This window comes from Acanthaster planci, linkage group LG17 (assembly GCF_054643075.1).
Source record: "Acanthaster planci isolate LZ-2023a linkage group LG17, COTS_SCS, whole genome shotgun sequence".
Classification (NCBI taxonomy): domain Eukaryota; kingdom Metazoa; phylum Echinodermata; class Asteroidea; order Valvatida; family Acanthasteridae; genus Acanthaster; species Acanthaster planci.
The window spans coordinates 2,845,432-2,867,277 of NC_141793.1; the positions used below are offsets into that span (position 1 = coordinate 2,845,432).

Sequence of the window (21,846 nt, forward strand, 5' to 3'; positions counted from 1 at the left end):
TTGAAAATTACCCTATTAATTAATGGTGGATTGTCATCGATGGTACAGGAAACAGCATAGAAACTAACAAATGAAAACGTTTCACAAACTTGGAACATAATTGGGCCTGCACAAAACCAGTTGTTTGACAAACGACAGGCCCGTTGGAAAGTATTGATCCCACTTTTTACCTCGACAATTGTCTGAATGAGAAAATGCGAGGGCATTCATCTTCTTACTTACATTCAAATTTTTGAAATCTGCAACTGCACTCGCAATGATGTTAACTTCAGTCAGACATAAACTCGAAGGAGTGTGAATCATGCAAGTCGAGTGAATTTTGTTTTTAACTTCAGGGGTCACAATCAAGTCTATTTTTTTAATATTTCAAAAATGTCTAAAAGAAGTGTGCATGTTAAAACTCAAGAAGTATTTTGCATAAGGAATGCATCATGCAAACACTTTAGAATTTTCTTTCCAAAGGGAAATCATTTTATTTATGCATAAACTGCCAACCACCTTGATTCTGTTAGGATTTACCTATTTCCTTGTAAAAATAATAAAAAAAAAATACGCCCACATTTTTCCCCAGCATTACAACCTTCAGGGAAAATTAGAATCAAGGGGGGCACAGGTATCGCGCGACCACAGCTGGACCTCGATGACTAAACCCGCCCCCAAACCAATCGCTGGCCTATCGCAAAGGCTGTTGTCCACGGTATTCTTTAAAGCACAACAAGGCTGTGTATGTTTATGCAAATCAGCTGCACGAAATTGTGACCAAATAAGGCGATGCTTGGCTATCGCGTGTTCACGTGGTGCGCTAGCCGCGCATATATTTAAAGGCGGCTTTCTCACCCACCTGTTATTCTGCCAAGTCTAGAGCGCTGCGAACGGACACACCTCGGGGAACCTATCTTGCACACTTGGTGAGTCTTTTTCCGTGTTTCACGTTGTATTACATGTTTCATGCAGTAAAACTGTGGTGCATCTCTGGGTCGAGGATCCTTTAAACACAATGTGCTTAAACGGGAATTGTTCCCAATGTTTGTGCTGAGTTGAATCAACCATGAATCAACTGAGGTTGAAACAAGTGAAATGATTTTGGGTTTTGAGAAGTATTGTCTGATGGTGTTAAAATTTAATGAATTTTGTGAATAGATTGCTCCAGAGCTGTTTCATCTCGCAGATTTGTATTTGATCAGACTGTATTTCCTATTATACCTGACGCCTAAATTGTAATGTTATTGCACGATCTGTGATTCACCCACCATCGATCATTCTGATTAGTGTGCCGTCACAGAATCGTACATCGGCCATGACTCATTTGATACGTTTCTGGCCCTGCAGCTCATGCCCTCACGGCCCTGCTTCCCACACAGAGAAATTAAATTTCTTGGAGTAACCATCTTGATTTACGCTCCGTGAAATTGCTTATTAGGTCTAAGTTTGCAGCACTATTTAAATTTCAGTTTAAATGTAAAGAACAAAACCTTTTAGAGAGATTTAATCTTGATTCTGATTCTGGAAACTTGTTCTGATTTAAATTTGCTGAATAAATCTAGGATCGTTGAAAATACCCCAAATCTACCTTGGATACATAGAACGTCGCCAACGCCCCTCTCTGGCACTCTTTAGCGAGCGCGTGTAGCGAAGCTCAAATCTGCCACCTGTACCGGCTTCCCTGAGCACGTGGCTATCTGACGAGACACACCCCGCGGCGGTGCAGTGTGGTGCATCCTCATTGGCTGTCATATTGCACATGATTAGGATAAATAGAATATTCATAGAGGGGCGTTGTCGATGGCCTTATTTGGGCATGTTTCAGCTCGCGGTCGCGCCCGGCTGACTTCCTTGAATCCTGGCTATTACTTATACACAGTGCTCTACGAATTTAAACGAGCCCTCGGACAAAAAGCATTGTGTATCCCGTCTCTGCTTTCCCTGTATACAAAATGTTAGCCAGATTTTCTTTCGCCGTTAGGATTTTTTCATTCAATTCTGAAGTCATTTTATTAACCCTAACCCTCCTCAGTCCTCCAACAGGTGAAGGATTGAGGAGGGTTAAGCATGTTTTGTTCCGTATTTTGTTTCCTTCTACCGAAAGGCCTGTAATGAATTTCAAAGATTATAGTAGTACTTCAGGTAATAGATAATTATTCAAATTTGTTTTTGCCCCACAGCTTTTCGTGTTGTGACTGAAACAACAAATCTTACAAAATGTGTGACGACGATGTTGCCGCTTTGGTTGTAGACAATGGCTCCGGTATGTGCAAGGCCGGATTCGCTGGAGACGATGCCCCGAGGGCTGTGTTCCCCTCTATCGTCGGAAGACCACGCCACCAGGCAAGTTTTACCAAAATTGCCCACAGAACATGGATCTAAAGAAATGAAACCTAAATCTAAAGTGAAACATGATTATTCTTCAAATTATTTTAATTTTAAATGTTGTTTGTTCTTTTACCAGGGTGTCATGGTTGGCATGGGACAAAAAGACAGCTACGTTGGAGATGAAGCCCAGAGCAAGAGAGGTATCCTGACTCTCAAGTACCCCATTGAGCACGGTATCGTCACTAACTGGGACGATATGGAGAAGATCTGGCATCACACCTTCTACAACGAGCTGCGTGTGGCACCAGAAGAGCACCCTGTGCTGCTGACTGAAGCTCCCCTGAACCCCAAGGCCAACAGGGAAAAGATGACACAGGTGAATAACTTCACATTATTTCAGTATCTGTATTTAATGGTAACGTCAAGTGTTTCTCGAATTATGTCAGTCTTTTGAAATGTCGGTTTTGACTGCAGTTTATTTGCCTCTTTTAATTCCAGATTATGTTCGAGACCTTCAACACACCCGCCATGTACGTTGCCATCCAGGCCGTGCTGTCTCTGTACGCCTCTGGCCGTACCACCGGAATCGTGTTCGACTCTGGTGACGGTGTGTCCCACACTGTGCCCATCTACGAGGGCTATGCCCTGCCCCACGCCATCCTCCGCCTGGACTTGGCCGGCCGTGACTTGACTGACTACCTGATGAAGATCCTCACAGAGCGTGGCTACTCTTTCACCACCACTGGTAAGTTAATGATCCATTGTTTGATGACGTTCGAAGTGCAAGACTGCTGTTAGTGAATCTGCTAAAGTGATTGTCAAAGTTGGCAAACTCATGGATGTTCATTTTTGTCCTTGCAGCCGAGCGTGAAATCGTTCGCGACATCAAGGAGAAGCTGTGCTACGTTGCCCTGGACTTCGAGCAGGAGATGCAGACTGCTGCTTCCAGCTCCTCCCTGGAGAAGAGCTACGAGCTTCCCGATGGTCAGGTCATCACCATCGGCAACGAGCGTTTCCGTGACCCCGAGGCTCTCTTCCAGCCGTCCTTCCTCGGAATGGAAACCGCCGGCATCCACGAGACCACGTACAACAGCATCATGAAGTGCGACGTGGACATCCGTAAGGACCTCTACGCCAACACCGTGCTGTCTGGTGGCTCCACCATGTTCCCCGGCATCGCCGACAGGATGCAGAAGGAAATCACGGCCCTGGCCCCGCCCACCATGAAGATCAAGATCATCGCTCCACCAGAGAGGAAGTACTCTGTATGGATCGGTGGCTCCATCCTTGCCTCTCTGTCCACCTTCCAACAGATGTGGATCAGCAAGCAGGAGTATGACGAGTCTGGCCCTAGCATCGTGCACCGCAAGTGCTTCTAAACGGACAGTAAAAACCTAACCAAAGACTGAGAACAGACCGGGTTTCAAGTCTCGCTATCATGATGGAGACTTGCTCCATAAAAACCTTTCCACGTTAACTTGCTATAATCAATGTCAACTCATTTTTGTGCCTAAAATTTTGTTCAAGCGCACATAAACTGTCCTGTTCATTTGACGTGTATGCATGCCTCAAACTATACAGGCCCAAAAATGTTAAACTAACACCAATCTAAACTTGGAAAATCTTATCCTTTCGAGGCGGTACTTTGTTCTATTGGTACTAAAGCTTAACTGAAATGTCCGTTTCCATCCTTGGCATTTCTAGCGCGGCTGTTTATAATGGTTGCTTCAACGGTTGCATGGGCTGTGGTAATTCACATGAAGTGAATTAGAAATGGTTAGCCCCTGTGGGACATGCCCCCATAGGAAATGAACTTGGGGCTGTTGGAACATCTGAAGCTATGAATCGGGAGGACTCCCAGCGCCGCAGTTTTTTCTTTATAACTTAAAAAAACTTGTATATTTAGATAAAAGTAATTTTTGTTACTGGTGAGGGCAATTTGTTGGTTTGTGTACTATTTTTTGACTTCTAGTGAGAAAGTTGCTAAGGCCAAAAAATAAAAAGTTGTAATTTCTTTGTAAATTGAAGAACACCGGATGTCCTTCATTTTGAAGTGTTGCTGTGTTTGATGTGGGTAAGCAGAATTTTGCATGCAATTTGAAAGAGAAATGAGGTCAGAGATGTGAATTTACAGCTGATCATTTTTCAGTGTTTCTGGGTGGGAAGTAACCGATGTGTCGTGTAAATTTTGACATGGCTACTCGAGGGAAAACTGCTATAAGCAAATGTAACTCGACTTGAGAAAATTTGCATAAAAGCACAGAAGGTCAGGGGTTTTACGTAAAGCGGCTCTCCAAATCTTTCATTTTTGTACGTGGAGTCTGATCCCACATCCAAACCGTTTACAAATAGCGACGGCTCACTTGCCAATTTAAAGCATTTTAAAGCTTTGGTTCCCTGGCAACAAAAAGTAGGCCTACAGCAGTGTGGTGCAGGTTGGATGGGGCCATATGAAAGGAGAAAAAAGTAATTTGACCCCAGCATCGAACTAACAGCGCCCTCGCGCTCACAGTCTTCCAATTGTTCCAATTGCCAAAACAAGCATCCCTTTTAATATATTAGAGCGCCCTCATACCTGGCTGCTAGAAGAGACGCAATCATACTGTAGACGTATCAAGCAACATTCATTTCCATAATGAGTTTCCAACTGGTAAAAAAATGAAATATACATGTAGTTTATATTGAACATATCGAAAAAGGTTGGGGTGAAGAAAGAACGATAAATTCGTCTGCACAATTATGGAGACATCTGCCGAAGCCGAGGGCTTATTATGTAGATGCCTTAACAAAACTAAACCAAAAACAATAATAGAGACAAAATAACATGGAAAACTGTTCAGAATCCTGCAAGCTCCCTTCCTGTCCATTCTATTCATGTCATTCAAGTTCGAGTGTTGTTTGGAAAACACTCCTCATGTTGGAGACCCGGAGAAGTACATATGTAAAGACTGAGTAGCGCCAACCTCACACTTCGAACCAAAATGGCTGGTGTGCGCTGGCGCATGATACCGCCATTTTATTTCCATATTTGTGACACTCAGCAACACGTATTTCCTCAACGGCAGGCCCATAATCATTTTGCCCCGTTAAAAATCTGCGAGCAGATGGTAAGTCCATGAAGGCCCGGTTTGCTACTTAATTACTGATTATTTTTAAATGTTAAATTGCCTTTTTAGTGAGTCTCATTAATAACGTGCATTGTACTGAGAACGCTTTGTTGGCGAGTTAATTGAGCTGGGTTTTTTTGGCCCATCTCACAGTCGCTGGAGGGTGGCGGCGGACGCCGCCCTTCCCTCTAAGAACTCGGCTGTGCAACGCCCAATTTTTTTAAAAACTTAGCATGCTGTATACACACTCCTTAATATTATTACAAATGTGAAGTTTGAACTCAGTAGGACGTGTGGTTTGCTATGGTCATTTCATGGCTACACCCGTGCATTGAGCACCGCAGTGGAAAAAAATATACATTTTTGGCTCTGCGCGAACACATCATGTTCGATGTTTGCAAAAATGGTGTCAAAATGACCGCAAAGAGTGACTCTAAAAACTCCTAAAAGCTGAACTCCTGAAAAATTTGCACTCCGACAATCTTGGAAAAAGATGTTTTAAAAAACTTTTACGGTAAATTAAGTCTGCTGAGTTGTTAAAGGAAACTTTCTAGACAGAATGTATGCTTCCTTCTTGTCAATACCAACGATCACCCACCACTTATCCCCCGCAAATCGGGGGACGTTTGCTAGGCCGAGTTCAGCTCACCGGCACACTTCACAGTCGATGAGAAGTGCAACAAGCTGGAGGGTTTACACTGCAAAACCCATGGTGTCACATTGGTGTCAAATCAACACCTGTGCATTACAAAAAGATTGAAAGTAAACGTAACAATGGAGAAACTAGGCTAAAAACCCTGTCTACGCTTCCATCGCATGGACCTTCAAAACTTCGAGGTTTTTAATGGTACTGATTTAAAATTCTTCAGACCTTGTCTTAAACTTTACGATACAGAACTTCAATGTACTTTATGATCGTACATTTCTAATTTTTTTAATTTTAATTGCAAATACCTGGTCTGGGTTTTCATGAAAGTTATTTATACATGCCGAATAGATGTCTCCCAATGCATAAAGAGTTGAAATTATCAAGTTTGTGCGTTTTTAGTGACTACGGGACAAGTTTACTTTGCAATCTCGTTTCTTCCGTGGTGTCAAACAGTATGCTCCCGTGTAAATATAGGAACAAAGTAACCTGTGAAGACGAGGTAACCTTAAGTGGATAACCACTATCTCCATTAAAAATTGGGAATGAGGTTGCAAATCACTATAAAAAAAAAAGTGCCCTAGAAAACAATGATGAACCCCCCCTTAAAAAACCGCTCCAGGAAAAATACAAATTTCTCAATACCACACATACCAAACCAAAGCTCATTTTAGATACACATGCTTCATTTTCCTTACAATTTGGGGGGCTTAACCGATAACTTCTGAAGATATGTCTCCCCAGAGAAGATCACCCTTAAAGCAGTTGTGAAGCCTATTGCCATTCGAAAATTGATGCCTCACTCTCCTGCAAAAAAATACAACAATTTCGAGGACCCCGTTTTGTCCTATGCTTTGTAGTGTCGGCCCCGACAGTATTGGCCCATCGTTTCTCCCTTTTCCCAGTGACCCCGGACATTGATCATCGTCAAGCAGATATTCAACAGTAATTTAAAAGTATAAACGATAGCATGAGAAGAATTGGTAATTACTGTCAGGGTAGTTGCTGGTCGGAGTTGACACGCTGCGCCGGCATCAGATGTAAATAAATGCCTTCAACGGACTGTCTCCGAGCTCACCTGCGTTTATACATTCGTTAGAGCAAGTCTGAAGACCGTTTGCGAGACCTCCACTGGTTGTGAGTATCACTTTGTTCCCCGAGAATTCACTTGATACACTTTCCTTTAACTGGTCTGAAAGGAGAGATAGTGGTTTTCGGCTTTCGACTAATTTAAAATATTGGTATATAAATCAGGACTATTCATTCATCTGCAGCATTCACACTCCCTACACTTCAAAACCGATTGCAGTAGGCAATCGACTAACTTGTCGCTCGGCGGGTTGAGTTCTTTTAATTTTCTGGTAGCTTTTTCAGTAGATAGACCGAATGGCGTTCAAATTGAGGTTGTGTTTCTTCTTGTGATTTGCTTCTTAACCAGTCGGCTTGTTTTTGTGACAGGCGTAGTTTTCAAAACAAAGTTTTTTTCTGATTTCAGGGCTGATTGGTTCTGGACCTTCCAATTTTGGGAAATTTCTGGTTCTACGCTAAATCTGGAGTGGTAGGATGGCCCTGTAGTGGTGTTAGACACCTGTTCCATCTTGCCAGTATAAACTGGCTTGTTCCCATCCTGAGTGGGATTCTTTTTCATATAAAATATAGAAATATATATAATATAAAAAATGTATCCAAAAAATGAAAAAAAAGACAAAAAAATTCAGTTAACACAGTCACCAACCACTTTGCCATATGTTTCTGTATACACAGGCGGTTTGAGTTTGCCAAGAACGTTCAGCAATAAGAATGTCCTTGCCCATATTGTTCGAAAACGGTTCCACGGTGACCTATGCCGGGTTCGCGGGAGATGACACCCCTAGAGTCTCCTTCCCAACGGTCGTTGGAAGGCCAAAACATCAGGTGAAATTTCTTCGTGTTTAACGATCGCTTGTTCACCTAACTCTCTTTCATTTTGCTTGTTGTTCCTTTTTTCCCTTCTCTTATCATATTGTCATATCCTACCCTGTGCAATAAAAAGATATTCACGTAATTCTGTTAAGTTTAACTCGTTACCGAACCTTACTTACCTCCTTTTATACGGATGAATGCAAAAACTTTCCTCACCATTTGACTTGAAAATATTGTTCCAAAAAGAGAATCGCCAGGCGTGACTGTGCGGCGGCAGAGAGCCAGTTAATTCCAACAGTTCATTCCGTCTCTATCTGTTCGAAGTTGAAGGTACCCCCAAGCGGCAAAAGAGAGACAGACGGTTGTAGGTTTTCTAAGCGAGTTCTTACGCGCGTTCTGCGTGTAGGATAAAGACAATCGCTGAAGTTGGGTGTTAACTTCTGGTTCCACGGTTCCATGTAAACTGCGATAAATTGCATTTAACTCTAGTATATGTGCAGTGCGTGTGCAGTGGCCGGGGTTTAAACTGAAGTGACGTCACACTTACGAACCGGACAAGGATAAATTCGTTACATGTACTCAGCGTACTCCGCGTGAATTCAAAGCCCATAAGTTTCGCTTTTGACAGGAGAATAATCAAGGAGACATAGTCTTTATTTGTCCCATGTGTCTTGTAATCTGTGGAGAGCTTTTAAATTAAAGGTTGCCTACTTTGGCGACAAACAACGAGGCAGCCTCAAGTATTACAGGAATGCACTGTAAGCCCCCTCCTCCGAATTTGCTCCCGTAGCTTCTGCATGTAGACTGTTGATGTTTGACATTTTGTACTTTCCTGAACAGAGTTTTTCGGTTGGCGTGGGAAAAAAGAATAGCTACGTTGGAGATGCAGCCCTGAGTAAGAGAGGTATCCTGACCCTCAACTACCCCATTGAGCACGGTATTGTCACTAACTGGGACGATATGGAGATGGTCTGGCATCACACCTTCTACAACGAGCTGCGAGTGGCACCAGAGGAGCACCCTGTGCTGCTGACTGAAACTCCCCTGAACCCCAGAGCTAACAGGGAGAAGGCGACAGAGGTGATTGGTAATGTCTAGCAACTCATTCCCCCGACGATGCAAACCGAAAGTACGACTGGGTCGATTAAAGTCACTCATTGGCTTTCATTTTTTTTCACAAGTCGGCGTCTTGAACTCAAAACCGAGTCAACCTCTGCAGATTTTGTTAAATTTTTGTTTTGTGGAACAATCATGATGAAGTAACTGGCAAACCATACGTTGCATCCAAATTATTGCCGCAATATCATGTCACTTCTGTTCAAATATTTTTTACAAGTGATGGTTTATCAGTATCTATATAGTAAATAGTCTGGCTCCATGCAATTTTAAGAGTGTTCAGTCAATAAAGTTGATTCGGGAAGCACCTACCAAAATAGTCATCTGCTGAATAAAGCCTGTAATAACTACTCGAATAAAGAACAGAATGAGGCAAGCTGTGATACAGACGTGTATGATGCAATCCCTGTCTAGATAATGTTTGAGACCTTCAACATACCCGCCCTTTTCGTGGCTAGTAAGCCGAAGCTGGCCCTGTACGCCTCCAATCGCTCCACCGGCGTCGTGGTCCATGTTGGTGGCGGCGTGGCTTACATTGTTCCCATCCTGGAAGGTTATCCGCTGCCCAGTGTCACCCGTCGTTGCGATATCGGTGGCCGAGACTTGACCGATCACTTGGCGAAGATGCTCACCGAACGCGGTTACGACTTCAACATTGCCAGTAAGTTGTCATCACAGTTTTCCGTATACTGCATTGTTTTAAGTTGGACGTCTGAATGAGTCACGAAAGCTTCGGTCGCAGTTACAAACCCTTCACACAGAATTGATTTGTAGTCAGTCTATTTTATTTTTCTCTGCCTTTCTTTGGTGAGGGAGGGGATTGTTACCCTGTCTGCCTGATTTGGATTAGCCTAGGTCTCCAAATCAACATGTGCACACTCCATTAAGGGAAGGGAAGGGAACGCAGTCATTACCGAAAAAGAGGCTGGACTAGCACTGAACGCCATTGATGGTTGCATGGTTTAGGACCTTGTAGTGATCGGTTTTGGTTTGAGCATTGTGGCTTGAAGTCTTTTGTCCCTCTTTATTTAGTATCTATTGAATTGGGGTGGTGTGTCCTGCCAAGATATTTTGCGAATCACTGAAGACAGAAGCAGAACGGTTGTTTTTTCACGCTGATTCACTCTGTAGCTCAGCGAGACATCTTGCGAGACATTAAGGAGAAGCTGTGCTACGTTGCTCTGGACTTCGAGCAGGAGATGCAGACTGCTGCTTCCAGCTCCTCCCTGGAGAAGAGCTACGAGCTCCCCGACGGTCAGGTAATCTCCATTGGCAACGAGCGCTTCCGTTGCCCCGAGGCCCTCTTCCAGCCGGCCCTCCTCGGCAGAGATGAGCCGGGAATCCAGGAAGTGACAACCACGAGCATCACTGGGTGCGAGCGGGAATTCCGGCATGATATGTATAAAAACATCGTTCTTGCTGGTAGTTCCACCATGTTCCCCGGGATCGGTGACAGGATGCAGAGGGAAATCGTGGCCCGTGCCCCGCCCACCATGAAGGTCAACGTCATTGCTCCCCCAGAGAGGAAGTACCTCGTATGGATCGGTGGCTCCATCATTGCCTCTCTCTCCTCCTTCCAAGAGTCATGCATTACAAAGGAGGATTACGAGGAGTCTGGCCCAAGTGTCATTAACACACAAAATTATCATTTCTGAATGGAACTACCACACACCAAGCCTTAACACACTCATCATGACAGGGTTTAATTACATAATCACTTTTGACCTTTCAATTGGTGTATTTGGGAAGTTGAATAACGTAGGTGTGCCTCATTCATTATTCTCAATCGTTATTTTGTTGAAGCAGTTGCGGAAGGCTCTTAAAGTCTCGTTACCGTCTGAACAGTTTATTCCAGGTTATATTTGCGGGAATTACAACAGAAGTGTGCTTTCAACCGCGTCGCAGTTCCTGTCTATATTGAGAATCAAAGGTTTTACCATTTCAGTTTTGATAGTTCAATAAAGTGGTTGAAGGTTAGTAAGATATTATTGATTTGTGAAACATAGAATAACAAAAGGCTCGAGCGCCAAAAACATATAGTTGATTGCTCCCTTCCAAATGAAGCCCAGTTACGCCACTGACCACAGCATTACTGTAGGTCATAATCTTTGTAACAAATGAAAGATTCTCTCCACTTTCTAGGTCGAGATCGTTGACACCGTGGAAAGGGAGAGTATTAGTTCCTATTACATCCAAAATAAAACTTAGAACTCTGCTGGTAATAACATAATATACAAAAATTATTCCTTTATCCCTTAATTTATGTATCACATATTCAAATGCATTTCCGAAGCCTAATATTTTTTGTGTGTAATTTTTAGGATGAAAATGGTTGTTGCTGATAAGGTAACTCAGAAACTGTAAAGGGTTTTCTTGATGGATGGTTACAGCGTATCATTGTCAATCAGTGACGTGTGCAATCTGTGTTCCACTCGTTTTTATGTTTCAGTTGGCGGCAAAGGAAGTTTGCAAATTTGCTGCGAATTCCAATCGTCGTACAATGAGCGCAACTGGCGCTCCATACTTTATCCGGCCGAGTGCAGGTGCGCACGCGCACAAAGCGATAACATCCTCGAAATGACATGGCAAGGACGTAGGCACGCCCCGGCACGCGCACCCCTATTAACTATGCATTGAGCTTGTTTACGTTTGTGGATGGCTGTCAGTCTGTGTCGCATCTCGTGTTATTCACGAAGGCACTGCTGGAAGTAACTTGCTAACTGTGCACTGTATGTTCAGACAGGGAACAGGACGAGACCGGGCCACCTGGAAGTGCAAGCAAGTAAGTTCAATTAGTCTACCTGTGACCTAGTAGTATTAATATAGTAATAGGTAGTATATAAGCCTAGTCTGATCGTTGAGTGGTTAATATAATAAATGGCTATAATACAAGACTAATAGTAATACCAGTAGGCGTAAAGTAGGGCACGTAAAACCCTCGTTCAATGTCTCATAAGTAAAATGCAAGCCGCAGGATAGTTTGTGTGCATTATGGCAGCAGAGAATTTTTCCACTCAACGCCGACAGCAGTCGTTTGAGTATGGAGGGCCTTCCTCCATGGTTCGAGCCACGGATTTGGCAACCCGGAAGTCTTAACCTCATACTCGAATGAATGGCGCCCCCACGCGTTGTATGTATACTAGTGCACGCATTTTCCTCACGCCGTCGCGTGTTTGGCTAGGCATGGGGAGGGCATATCCCTAACCGAATCTTTGGAATTTCTTCATGTGGCCCTTGTGGTCTCTTTCTGAGGGGTTGTAAGTCTTGAAATTTCGGGGAATGCATAAGCTCCCTAAACCGCCTTTCCCTGGTCATATTTCCAAAAATTTAGGGTTCCAGTAGTGCTTAAAAGGTAAACAAAATCACTAATTTAACAGCGAATTATTAAAACAAGATAATGTCCCAGCGATATTTCAACAGAGCTACCTCGCGAACAACTACGCGCGCACGCGATAAGTCTGTCCTGTCCATAGATATCGAAAGAATAGAAAACGTCTCATATGATTTGGTCCAATCAGCGTAGGCATACGCTAATTAGCGCGCATGCTTTGTTCCCGAAAGACCTCGACTTTTTGAAATGCTGAACTGGCTCATTGTTCCTAGAAAAATGTGTCCCAGTTAGAAAAATGTGTGTCCAAATTAGAAATATGTGTCCGAGTTAGAAGTATGTGTCCGAGTTAGAAATATGTGTCCCAGTTAGAAATATGTGTCCGAGTTAGAAATACATGAATGTGTCCGAGTTGGAAATATGTGTCCCAGTTAGAAATATGTGTCCGAGTTAGAAATACATGAATGTGTCCGAGTTGGAAATATGTGTCCCAGTTAGAAATATGTGTCCCAGTTAGAAATATGTGTCCCAGTTAGAAATACATGTATGTGTCCGAGCTGGAAATATGTGTCCGAGTTAGCAATGTGTCCGCCGTCTGGGAATTATGTCGCAATTTCACCTTTTATTTGATGTTTCCCTTTTGTTACATGTCAACAGCTTCAGGTTGACATTTTTGTGACACGATAAGCATTTGTCAAAATGTCTGGCGATAACGGAGCAACCTCCCTGGTGATAGACAACGGCTCTGGTACCATCAAGGCCGGTTTGGCTGGAGATGAAGAGCCGAAGGTTGTGTTCCGCACCGTCGTCGGGAAACCTCGCGATTCTACGCTGCAGTATGCACAGGTAGATTTTAAAAACTTCACTGATCTCCCAAAGAACCTCAAAGAAAGTGCAGAATACAAGCGACGGTACATCCAATCCGATCTAATCCAATCCAATTCAATCCAATCTAATCCAAACCGATTCGATCCATTCCAATCCAATTCAATCCTATCTAATCCAAACCGATTTGATCCAATCCAAACCAATCCATTCCAATCCAAACCAATCAAATCCAATACAGTCAGGTCCAGTCCAATGCAATTCAGTCCAGTACAATTCAGTCCAATACAATTCAGTCCAATCCAATTCAACCAACCAATCAATCAATCAGTCGGTTTGGAATCGATCGATCAGCCAGGTATTAAAACTGTCAGTGTAGGCAGAAAAAGATATACACAGTTGATTTAATACTTACACAGCCGTTTGTTTGCCTGTGCTTGCTCACGTGCAGTCATTCACACATTCGGTCAGCATTACGCGTGCGACCTCAGCTGTAGTGTATTGGGTAGTCAGCCTTCTAGAATCAGTCAGTCGCTGGGTTGGTCAGCCAGTGGGCTGGTCAACTTAGTTCATCACTGATTCTTACAGGCAGTTGCTTCAACATCTTATTCAATCGCTCCAGCCACTCGATCATTCGAGCTCAATCACTCACTCTCACCCATTCCCTCCTTTGTTCATTCAGTGGTGTAACCATGCAGACAAGGTGCTTCGATCCATATGCAAAGCCCCATTGGAAAAGTTGTTCATTATGTATTTGTAAGTTTTCCCACTGTGGTGGCCAAAGGGTGTCTTTTACTGATCCGACAAAGTATCACTCCTGAATTCTTATAGGGTGTTGAGAATGTCTTTGAGAGGTCTCCATTTTTTTTGTAATAGACACATGTACTTGACCTAAAGGACACGTACTTCGGCGCTGAAGCTTTGCTGAAGAGAGGTATCCTGACCCTTAAGCACCCCATTGAGCACGGTATCGTCACTAACTGGGACGATATGGAGAAGACCTGGCATCACACCTTCTACAACGAGTTGCGTGTGGCACCAGAAGAGCACCCTGTGCTGCTGACTGAAGCTCCCCTGAACCCCAAGGCCAACAGGGAAAAGATGGCGCAGGTGAAAAAAATGTTACGTCACTTTGCTCAACAAAGTTGTTAGTGCTACTGAAGATGCCTGGGATTTTCCTCGTTTTGCAGCACACTAAATGTATTCCTCTGAGGGTTCTACTTTAGAATAGTGTTTTCTTTTCAGGCTTACTTTGTATCGTTTATGGAATCCAGTTATATGTATAAAGTTTTAATTCACTGTTTTTACCCCAACTATTTGAAGTTAACATGTTTTATCAGGACTTTTTTAAAATAACAGCAGTTTGGAGATTAGAACATGTTTCCTGTCAACAGAGATTGATATTTACACGGTTTAAAGCAAAAATGTTCATTTAGAACTCACAGAAGTTGATCTGTAATGTACTCATAGATCATGTTTGAGACCTTCAAAGCGCCTGCCATCTACGCGGCCATGCAGCCTGTGTTGTCCCTCTACGCCTCCGGTCGAACCACGGGACTCGTGTGCGAGTCGGGCTACCGCGCTTCGCACGCCGTGCCCGTCCGCGACGGCTACGCGGTGACCGACGCCATTCTCAGTGTCGACTACGGCGGTTTCAATCTGACGTCGTGCCTACTGAAGATCCTTACGGAGAGTGGTTTTAACTTGAATACATGGTGTGAGTCTTTTACACCACCTTCTGAGGTTGACACACAGCCACTGGAATCCGACCCCAAATTATCTTGTGTCCATAAGCCCAGGATTCACAGTTACGAAATTATGTAATCATTTATACGAGGAAACAGTAAAACGTTACAGCACAGTACAACTTCCAATTTCGCAGAGCTTTAGAGCACGAACGTATGTTCCCACCTGATTCTTGCTAGGTGCATCAATTTGCTAAGCGAATATATCTGGTTGCCGTTGTCATGTAATTAATTTTTGCTTGATGGACTTATCCGAATTACTTGGCTGTGGCTACAAATTACCCATGCACGAGTCCGTGGTAGTCGTCGCAGCCGTTCTCAGCTGTAATTTCCAACCGAAGTGATTTGGACGCGGCCAAGTCTCCTTGTTAACTTGGCTTCTCGTTCAAGGCTGTTATGGTAATGTGTCTGTTTTAACTTTTTTACTTTACCTGTGGAAATTCCCCCATAAAGTATGGCGATCGATGTTTCTTTTGAAGTCCAGACAACTTAATGTTCTACGTACTTTCAAAGATAATTTGCTCTCAGTAGGGCTCTTAGAATTAATTCCTTTGGCTTCTTCATTGCAGTGGATTTAGACGTCATCAGCGGCTACATCGAGAGGTCGTGCTACGTGGCGCTTGACTTCGACCAGGAGATGCAGAAAGAAATGCCCGACGTGTCCCCGGAGCACAGCTACGAGCTCATTAACGGAGAGGTCATCACCCTGCGCAATGAGCGGTTCCGTTGCCCGGAGGCTCTCTTCCAGCCGGCGTTCCTGCCCTACGGGGATTCCCAGCCCGGACTCCACCAGCTTGCGCACGACAGCATTGAGAAGTGCGGGGCGGAGCACGCCAAGGACCTGTACGCTGCCGTGGTTCTTGCTGGCGGCTCCACCCTGTTCACCGGCTTCGCCGAAAGGCTGGAAAAGGAGTTGACCGCCCGGGCCCCGCCGTCGACGAAGGTCAAAGTCTACGCTCCCCAGGAGAGGAAGTTCTCTGCGTGGATAGGTGGCTCTATCCTTGCCAAACAGCTCACCCTACATAAGATGTGGATCAGCAAGCAAGAATACGAAGAGTCTGGCCCAAGTATCGTGCACCGCTGCGGTGCGAAGGAGGCGAAATAGGCCAAAACTTCGATGTCTTGTGTCAAAAGAAGGACTTACAAATTGAGGATGCAAAGTTATATACTAGATGCAATATTGTAATTGGAATGAATTTTTAAATGGGGTCATACCTTTTTACAGTAACTGTTGCGGGTTGCCTAACATCGCGAGAGGGCGTTTGACAGCAGAGCCTCCGATTGGACACTGGATGTCAGTAAAACATTTCGAACAGCATGCACCAAGTGCTCTACTCTCTTTCTAGCTGTAAATGACAGTACTTTACTCACGCAGTTGTAGTTCACCCGCCATTTTTTTAACCTTCTGCTGTGTCTCTTTAGATTGAACCACTGAAACAGCAGGTTCAAGTTAATTTAAGTTCTCTAGATTTAAAGTTAACCTGAGAAGGATTTTTGACAGCCTTAGCTGTATAATTATTCGAAAAGCACCTTCTGTCAGAAATACTCTGAGCAAGCACAGTTTTATGTGAAGCTTTTCAATGATTAAAAAGTAGGGTTTTACAAAAGGTCTATATATGTTTAAATTGTGTAATTACGCCAACGGTGACCCAGGCCCAGTGTGCCTCAAGGTTTTTATATACTTCAAGGATAGATCGAGCCGACTATAGAAAATGTACCAAGTTCGCACCTACTCTTAGCTTCGTGCTAACTGTACAGGAAAGCCACAGCAGACATCTTGCACAGAACCCAGCACAATGCATCGCCGACAACTAGAGTGGGCTTTAAATGAGATTTATAGGGCCCCTGCAATGGAGTTTTCTCAGAATCATTTTTGTGTGTGTATGTATGTACTCTTTGTCAATGCATGAAGACTGTTGGACAACTCTTTTGGAGTTAAACAAACTGAAACTATACGTTTTGAACGCAAGTGAGGGCGCTTCCGCCTTGATGTAAATCCAGGAAGACCCTGTACAATTTGCATATTTTCATGTTCAGGTCGTGAACTCCAAATTTGCTGTGTAAAAGCATTTCTGAGAAAATGTTGTTCACTCTATTATTGCAGTTTACTAACGGCAATTAATTACCAAAGGGGAAATGAAATCTACAATGGCGGTATTTAAAAAAATCTATAATTTTTGGTGCACAAATAGTGCAGCGTTGAAATTCAGTGTCTTGGATGGCATCATGGTTTACTCATGAATACACAAATGTGCGTTAGCGCTAAGACAAAAAGCTACTAGATGTGTAAGTGGGTTAGAATAGCAAAACAAAATTTAAAGTAAGGTTAATTGAAACAAAGGTGTAGTTTCAAGGCTTTTAGTGAAATTTAGTAGAATGTTTCTATTGTATGGTCCCATTGATCAATCCCGTGTCAAACACTGAATCAACTTGAAGGTTTACTCTAGCTCCGTTTTCCGTTTTCTTTAATATAAAGGGCGTTTGTTTGAAAATCGTGTGGGTTTGCTTCGGTTTTGGCAAACTGAGCGTCTGAACTATTAAAACGTCCGAAGGAAGTGGAGTCAGGTTTTATGCTTTGTTTTGTTTACATATCAATAATATTTTTTTGTTTTTGTTTTTTGTTTGTTTTGGTTGTTGGTGTGTTTGCTTCTTGTTGTGTTTGTTCGTTGGGGTGTTTTGTTGGTTGTTTATTAGATTTTGGTTTTTCTCTCTTTCTTTGATGGGTGTTCCTTGGGTTTTTTTTCTTCTTTTTCATTTGGTTGATTTTTTTTTCTTTTACATCAGTTTGGTTTATCTAAGGCCCAGCAGCATTATACAGCAGGCAAATCGAACGCCCCGCGTCGCGATCGTTACTATTAACTTACAAACACAGTACCGTATATATACGTGTACTGTGCATGTACGTGCACTGTAATCTTGCATTTTGAGGCTCATGAAACGCAAGCAGAGCACGTACTGATCATATTCATGCATTTTAGCAATTAATGTTCCTTCAGAACTTACAGAAGTTGATTTGTAATATATCCATAGATCATGTTTGAGACCTTCAAAGCGCCTGCCATCTACGTGGCCATGCAGCCTGTGTTGTCACTCTACGCCTCAGGTCGAACTACGGGACTCGTGTGCGAGTCGGGTCACGGCGCTTCGCACGCGGTGCCCGTCTGCGACGGCTACGCGGTGACCGACGCCATTCTCAGTGTGGACTACAGCGGCTATGATCTGACGTGGTACCTAACGAAGATCCTTATGGAAAGCGGATACAATTTCAACACGCGGTGTAAGTTTTTACACCACCTTCTGAGGCAAAATCTCAGCTGACTCCACCCCGAAGCATTTTGCTGCTCAGTAATATGACATGCATGAAAGCCATGCGTTGTTTAAGAACGAACGAATGGGAAAGCAAACCCGTTTTCTTCTTCGTATCACGTCCATCAAAATAAATGTGATTGGTCAATTTAGGATAAGTGAGCTTCAAATCCGATTGGCAAATACTAGATTATTCATGTTCACGGTCATGGTTTCAGACAGAAAGTGGTGGTCAGGGAAGGGATTCTCCATCCTCTCTATTTCGATTTTTGTGGAGAACTTTACCCTAAATGTACAAGGCATCACTATTATGTGAAAAGAACATGGCGTGGCTCTGAGCTGAGCATGTGATCAATGGGAATCTTTGAGACGTTTGGTGGCGGCAAACATACCAGTCCATTGTAGCAGTTCTGTGCATGCGCGCGTTCTGAGCATGCGCGCATAGTTCTGAGGACGCGTAAAACTGTGCAAAACACAGACATATAAACGCAAAGGCCGCCAGATCCTATTCAAAACTACAGGGGTTTTTCGTGATGTGCGCGACACCCGACTGAAATCAAAATTATGGGCAAATTCACCCCTCGGTTTAGGGAGTTTACTCACAGTTGAAGAATCCCAGCCATAAAATTCTATAAAGCCATTTTTTCGATTGTAAAAAAATCCACTGTTTACTTAATCTAGCCCCAAGGGATTCAAAATAATGCGGTTGCAACGTTTGAAAAGAAGAGATAGCAGTACAGAGGAGCCAAAAAAAAAGCTGAACGTATTTTGGGAGCACATGTAAACAAAATTTGAGGCAATGTAAGTGCGTTGCGTGTAATGCGCACTGAACGCGCTGCCATATCCGTCGCTTCGCCTATTGTTTGCCCATACTTTTCAAAATCACAGTCATACGCGTAAGACTGGCGGTCTGTGCATAATGTCTGTGGTGAAAAGTCCGGTATGTTTGCTGCCACCAGCGTCTCAAAGTCTCCCATTGGAGACAGACTAACGTTTAGCAGGTACACTTCCTCAGAACGGTCGTGCATAAAATTCCTTGATTGTTTGTCAACCTATCCTAAGGTGCATTGCGAACGTCGCCAAATATTCTTTTATTGTAGCCGATGAAACAGTCTTCCTTTTTCATTGACTACGAAGCAGGAGCTAGAACTTCATAGAGCTGCTAAGCAGGCAAATTTGTAAGCGCGAATAAGGTTTGCTCTATATCAAAAGCTGATTTCCAGCCAAGATATGACACACCTGCATATTTCCAGTAGCTGGTTCCCGCTTGGTTTTTGCCTAGCACATCAATTTGCTTTGTCAAATCTGCCCACCATCTTTAGCATGAATGTTAAACTCTCGCTGATCTCCATAATTTGTTGACGCTGGACTGTACCTTTTTGTCAGTGCTTTTGGAAAAGGAATCAAACTCATTTTCAAGATAATTCGCAGCCAATAGGACTCTTGGGACTAAGTCATTGGTTTCATGTCGATCTGAAATCATCTTTGTTTTTATTGCAGTGGATTTCGACGCCATCAGAGGCTACAAGGAGAGGTCGTGCTACATAGCGCTTGACTTCGACCAGGAGATGCAGAAGGAAATGCCCGACGTGTCTCCGGAGCACAGCTACGAGCTCAGCGACGGAGAGGTCATTACCCTGCGCAATGAGCGGTTCCGTTGCCCAGAGGCTCTCTTCCAGCCGGCGGTCCTGCCCTACGAGGAGTCCCAGCCCGGACTCCACCAGCTCGCGCACGACAGCATTGAGAAGTGCGGGGCGGAGCACACTAAGGACCTGTACGCTACCGTGGTTCTTGCCGGCGGCTCCACCCTGTTCCCCGGCTTCGCCGAAAGGCTGGAAAAGGAGTTGACCGCCCTGGCCCCGCCATCGACGAAGGTCAAAGTCTACGCTCCCCAGGAAAGGAAGTTCTCTGCGTGGATAGGTGGCTCTATCCTTGCCAAACAGCTCACCCTACATAAGATGTGGATCAGCAAGCAAGAATACGAAGAGTCTGGCCCAAGTATCGTGCACCGCTGCGGTGCGAAGGAGGCTAAATAGGCCAAAACGTCGATGTCTTGTGTCAAAAGAAGGACTTACAAATTGAGGGTGCAAAGTTATATACTAGATGCAATATTGTAACTGGAATGAATGTTTAAATGGGGTCATACCTTTTTACAGTAACTGTTTTGGGTTGCCTGACATCGCGAGAGGGCTGTTGACAGTAGAACCTCCAATTGAACACTGGATGTCAGCATAAGTAAAACATTTGGAACAGCCTGCACCAAGTGCTCTACTCTCTCTAGCTGTAAATGACAGTACTTTACTTACGCAGTTGTAGTTCACCCGCCATTTTTTTAAACTTCTGCTGTGTCTCTTTAGATTGAACCACTGAAACAGCAGGTTCAAGTTAATTTAAGTTCTCTAGATTTAAAGTTAACCTGAGAAGGATTTTTGACAGCTAAGAGCTGTATAATTATTCGAAAAGTACCTTCTGTCAGAAATACTCTGAGCAAGCACAGTTTTATGTAAAGCTTTTCAATGATTAAAAAGTAGGGTTTTACAAAAGGCCTATATATATGATTAAATTGTGTATATACGCCAACAGTGACCCAGGCCCAGTGTGCCTCAAGGTTTGTATAAACTTCAAGGATAGATCGAGCTGACTGTAGAAAATGTACCAAGTTCGCACCTACTCTTGGCTTCGTGCTGACTGTACGGGAAAGCCACACATCTTGTACAGAACCCAGCAGAATGCATCGCCGACAGCTAGAGTGGGCTTTGGATAGGATTTATAGGGCCCCTGCAATGGAGTTTTTTCAGAATCACTTTTTTGTGTATGTGTGTACTCTTCGTCAATGCATGAAGACTGTTCGACAACTCTTTTGGAGTTACACAAACTGAAAATATACTTTTTGAACGCAAGTGAGGGCGCTTTCGCCTTGATGTAAATCCAGGAAGACCCTGTACAATTTGCATATTTACATGTTCAGGTCGTGAACTCCAAATTTGCTATTTAAAAGCATTTCTGAGAAGACGTTGTTCACGCTATTATTGCAGTTTACTAACAGCAATTAATTGCCATAGGGGAAATTAAATCTACAATGGCAGTAATTAAAAAAATCTATAATTTTTGGTGCACAAATAGTGCAGCGTTGAAATTCAGTGTCTTGGATGGCATCATAGTTTACTCATGAATACACAAATGTGCGTTAGCGCTGAGACAAAAAGCTCCTAGATGTGGGTTGAAATAGCAAAACAAAATTTAAAGTAAGGTTAATTGAAACAAAGGTGTAGTTTCAAGGCTTTTAGTGAAATTTAGTAGAATGTTTCAATTGTATGGTCCCATTGATCAATCCCGTGTCAAACACTGAATCAACTTGAAGGTTTACTCTAGCTCCGTATTCCGTATTCTTTAATATAAAGAGCGTTTGTTTGAAAATCTTGTGGGTTTGCCTCGGTTTTGGCAAACTGAGCGTCTGAACTATTAAAACGTCCGAAGGAAGTGGAGTTAGTTTTTATGCTTTGTTTTGTTTACATATCAATAATATTTTTGGTTTGTTTTTTGTTTTTGTTTGTTTTGGTT

The 21,846-nt window shown here is 43.4% G+C and overlaps 4 protein-coding genes and 1 long non-coding RNA gene across 8 annotated transcripts in view; 3 read left to right on the forward strand and 2 right to left on the reverse strand.

Annotated features, from left to right (window-relative positions):
* LOC110982619 (uncharacterized) overlaps positions 1–21,846 on the reverse strand; it is a 155,295-nt gene that overhangs the window by 78,113 nt on the left and 55,336 nt on the right. The window lies entirely within an intron of this gene.
* Positions 799–4,332, forward strand: LOC110982552 (actin, cytoplasmic). The gene is made up of 5 exons (XM_022241032.2): positions 799–908; positions 2,163–2,325; positions 2,447–2,686; positions 2,809–3,055; positions 3,172–4,332. Exons 2-5 carry the CDS (start codon positions 2,200–2,202, stop codon positions 3,687–3,689), a joined length of 1,131 nt encoding a protein of 376 aa, XP_022096724.1. The 5' UTR covers positions 799–908; positions 2,163–2,199; the 3' UTR covers positions 3,690–4,332.
* On the reverse strand, positions 5,281–8,344 carry LOC110982547 (uncharacterized). Its single transcript, XR_015428153.1, has 2 exons — positions 8,145–8,344; positions 5,281–7,255 (listed from the first exon to the last, which is right to left on the reverse strand). It is a non-coding gene; the product is annotated as an uncharacterized LOC110982547 (long non-coding RNA).
* On the forward strand, positions 7,068–11,431 carry LOC110982546 (actin, cytoplasmic-like). 2 transcript variants are annotated; one of them, XM_087147921.1, is made up of 6 exons: positions 7,111–7,200; positions 7,559–7,621; positions 7,828–7,977; positions 8,806–9,045; positions 9,496–9,742; positions 10,213–11,431. In XM_087147921.1, the coding sequence occupies exons 3-6, from the start codon at positions 7,864–7,866 to the stop codon at positions 10,734–10,736; spliced, it is 1,125 nt and encodes a 374-aa protein (XP_087004047.1). In that variant the 5' UTR covers positions 7,111–7,200; positions 7,559–7,621; positions 7,828–7,863; the 3' UTR covers positions 10,737–11,431. The 2 variants fall into 2 exon arrangements, with proteins under 2 accessions (XP_022096719.2, XP_087004047.1); XM_022241027.2 differs by lacking the exon at positions 7,559–7,621 and having other exon boundaries at positions 7,068–7,200.
* Positions 11,635–21,770, forward strand: LOC147796276 (actin, cytoskeletal 1A-like). 2 transcript variants are annotated; one of them, XM_087147919.1, is made up of 5 exons: positions 11,635–11,863; positions 13,067–13,255; positions 14,111–14,344; positions 18,010–18,256; positions 19,786–21,770. In XM_087147919.1, exons 2-5 carry the CDS (start codon positions 13,109–13,111, stop codon positions 20,319–20,321), a joined length of 1,164 nt encoding a protein of 387 aa, XP_087004045.1. In that variant the 5' UTR covers positions 11,635–11,863; positions 13,067–13,108; the 3' UTR covers positions 20,322–21,770. The 2 variants fall into 2 exon arrangements, with proteins under 2 accessions (XP_087004045.1, XP_087004044.1); XM_087147918.1 differs by lacking the exons at positions 18,010–18,256; positions 19,786–21,770 and adding exons at positions 14,705–14,951; positions 15,549–17,550 and having other exon boundaries at positions 11,641–11,863.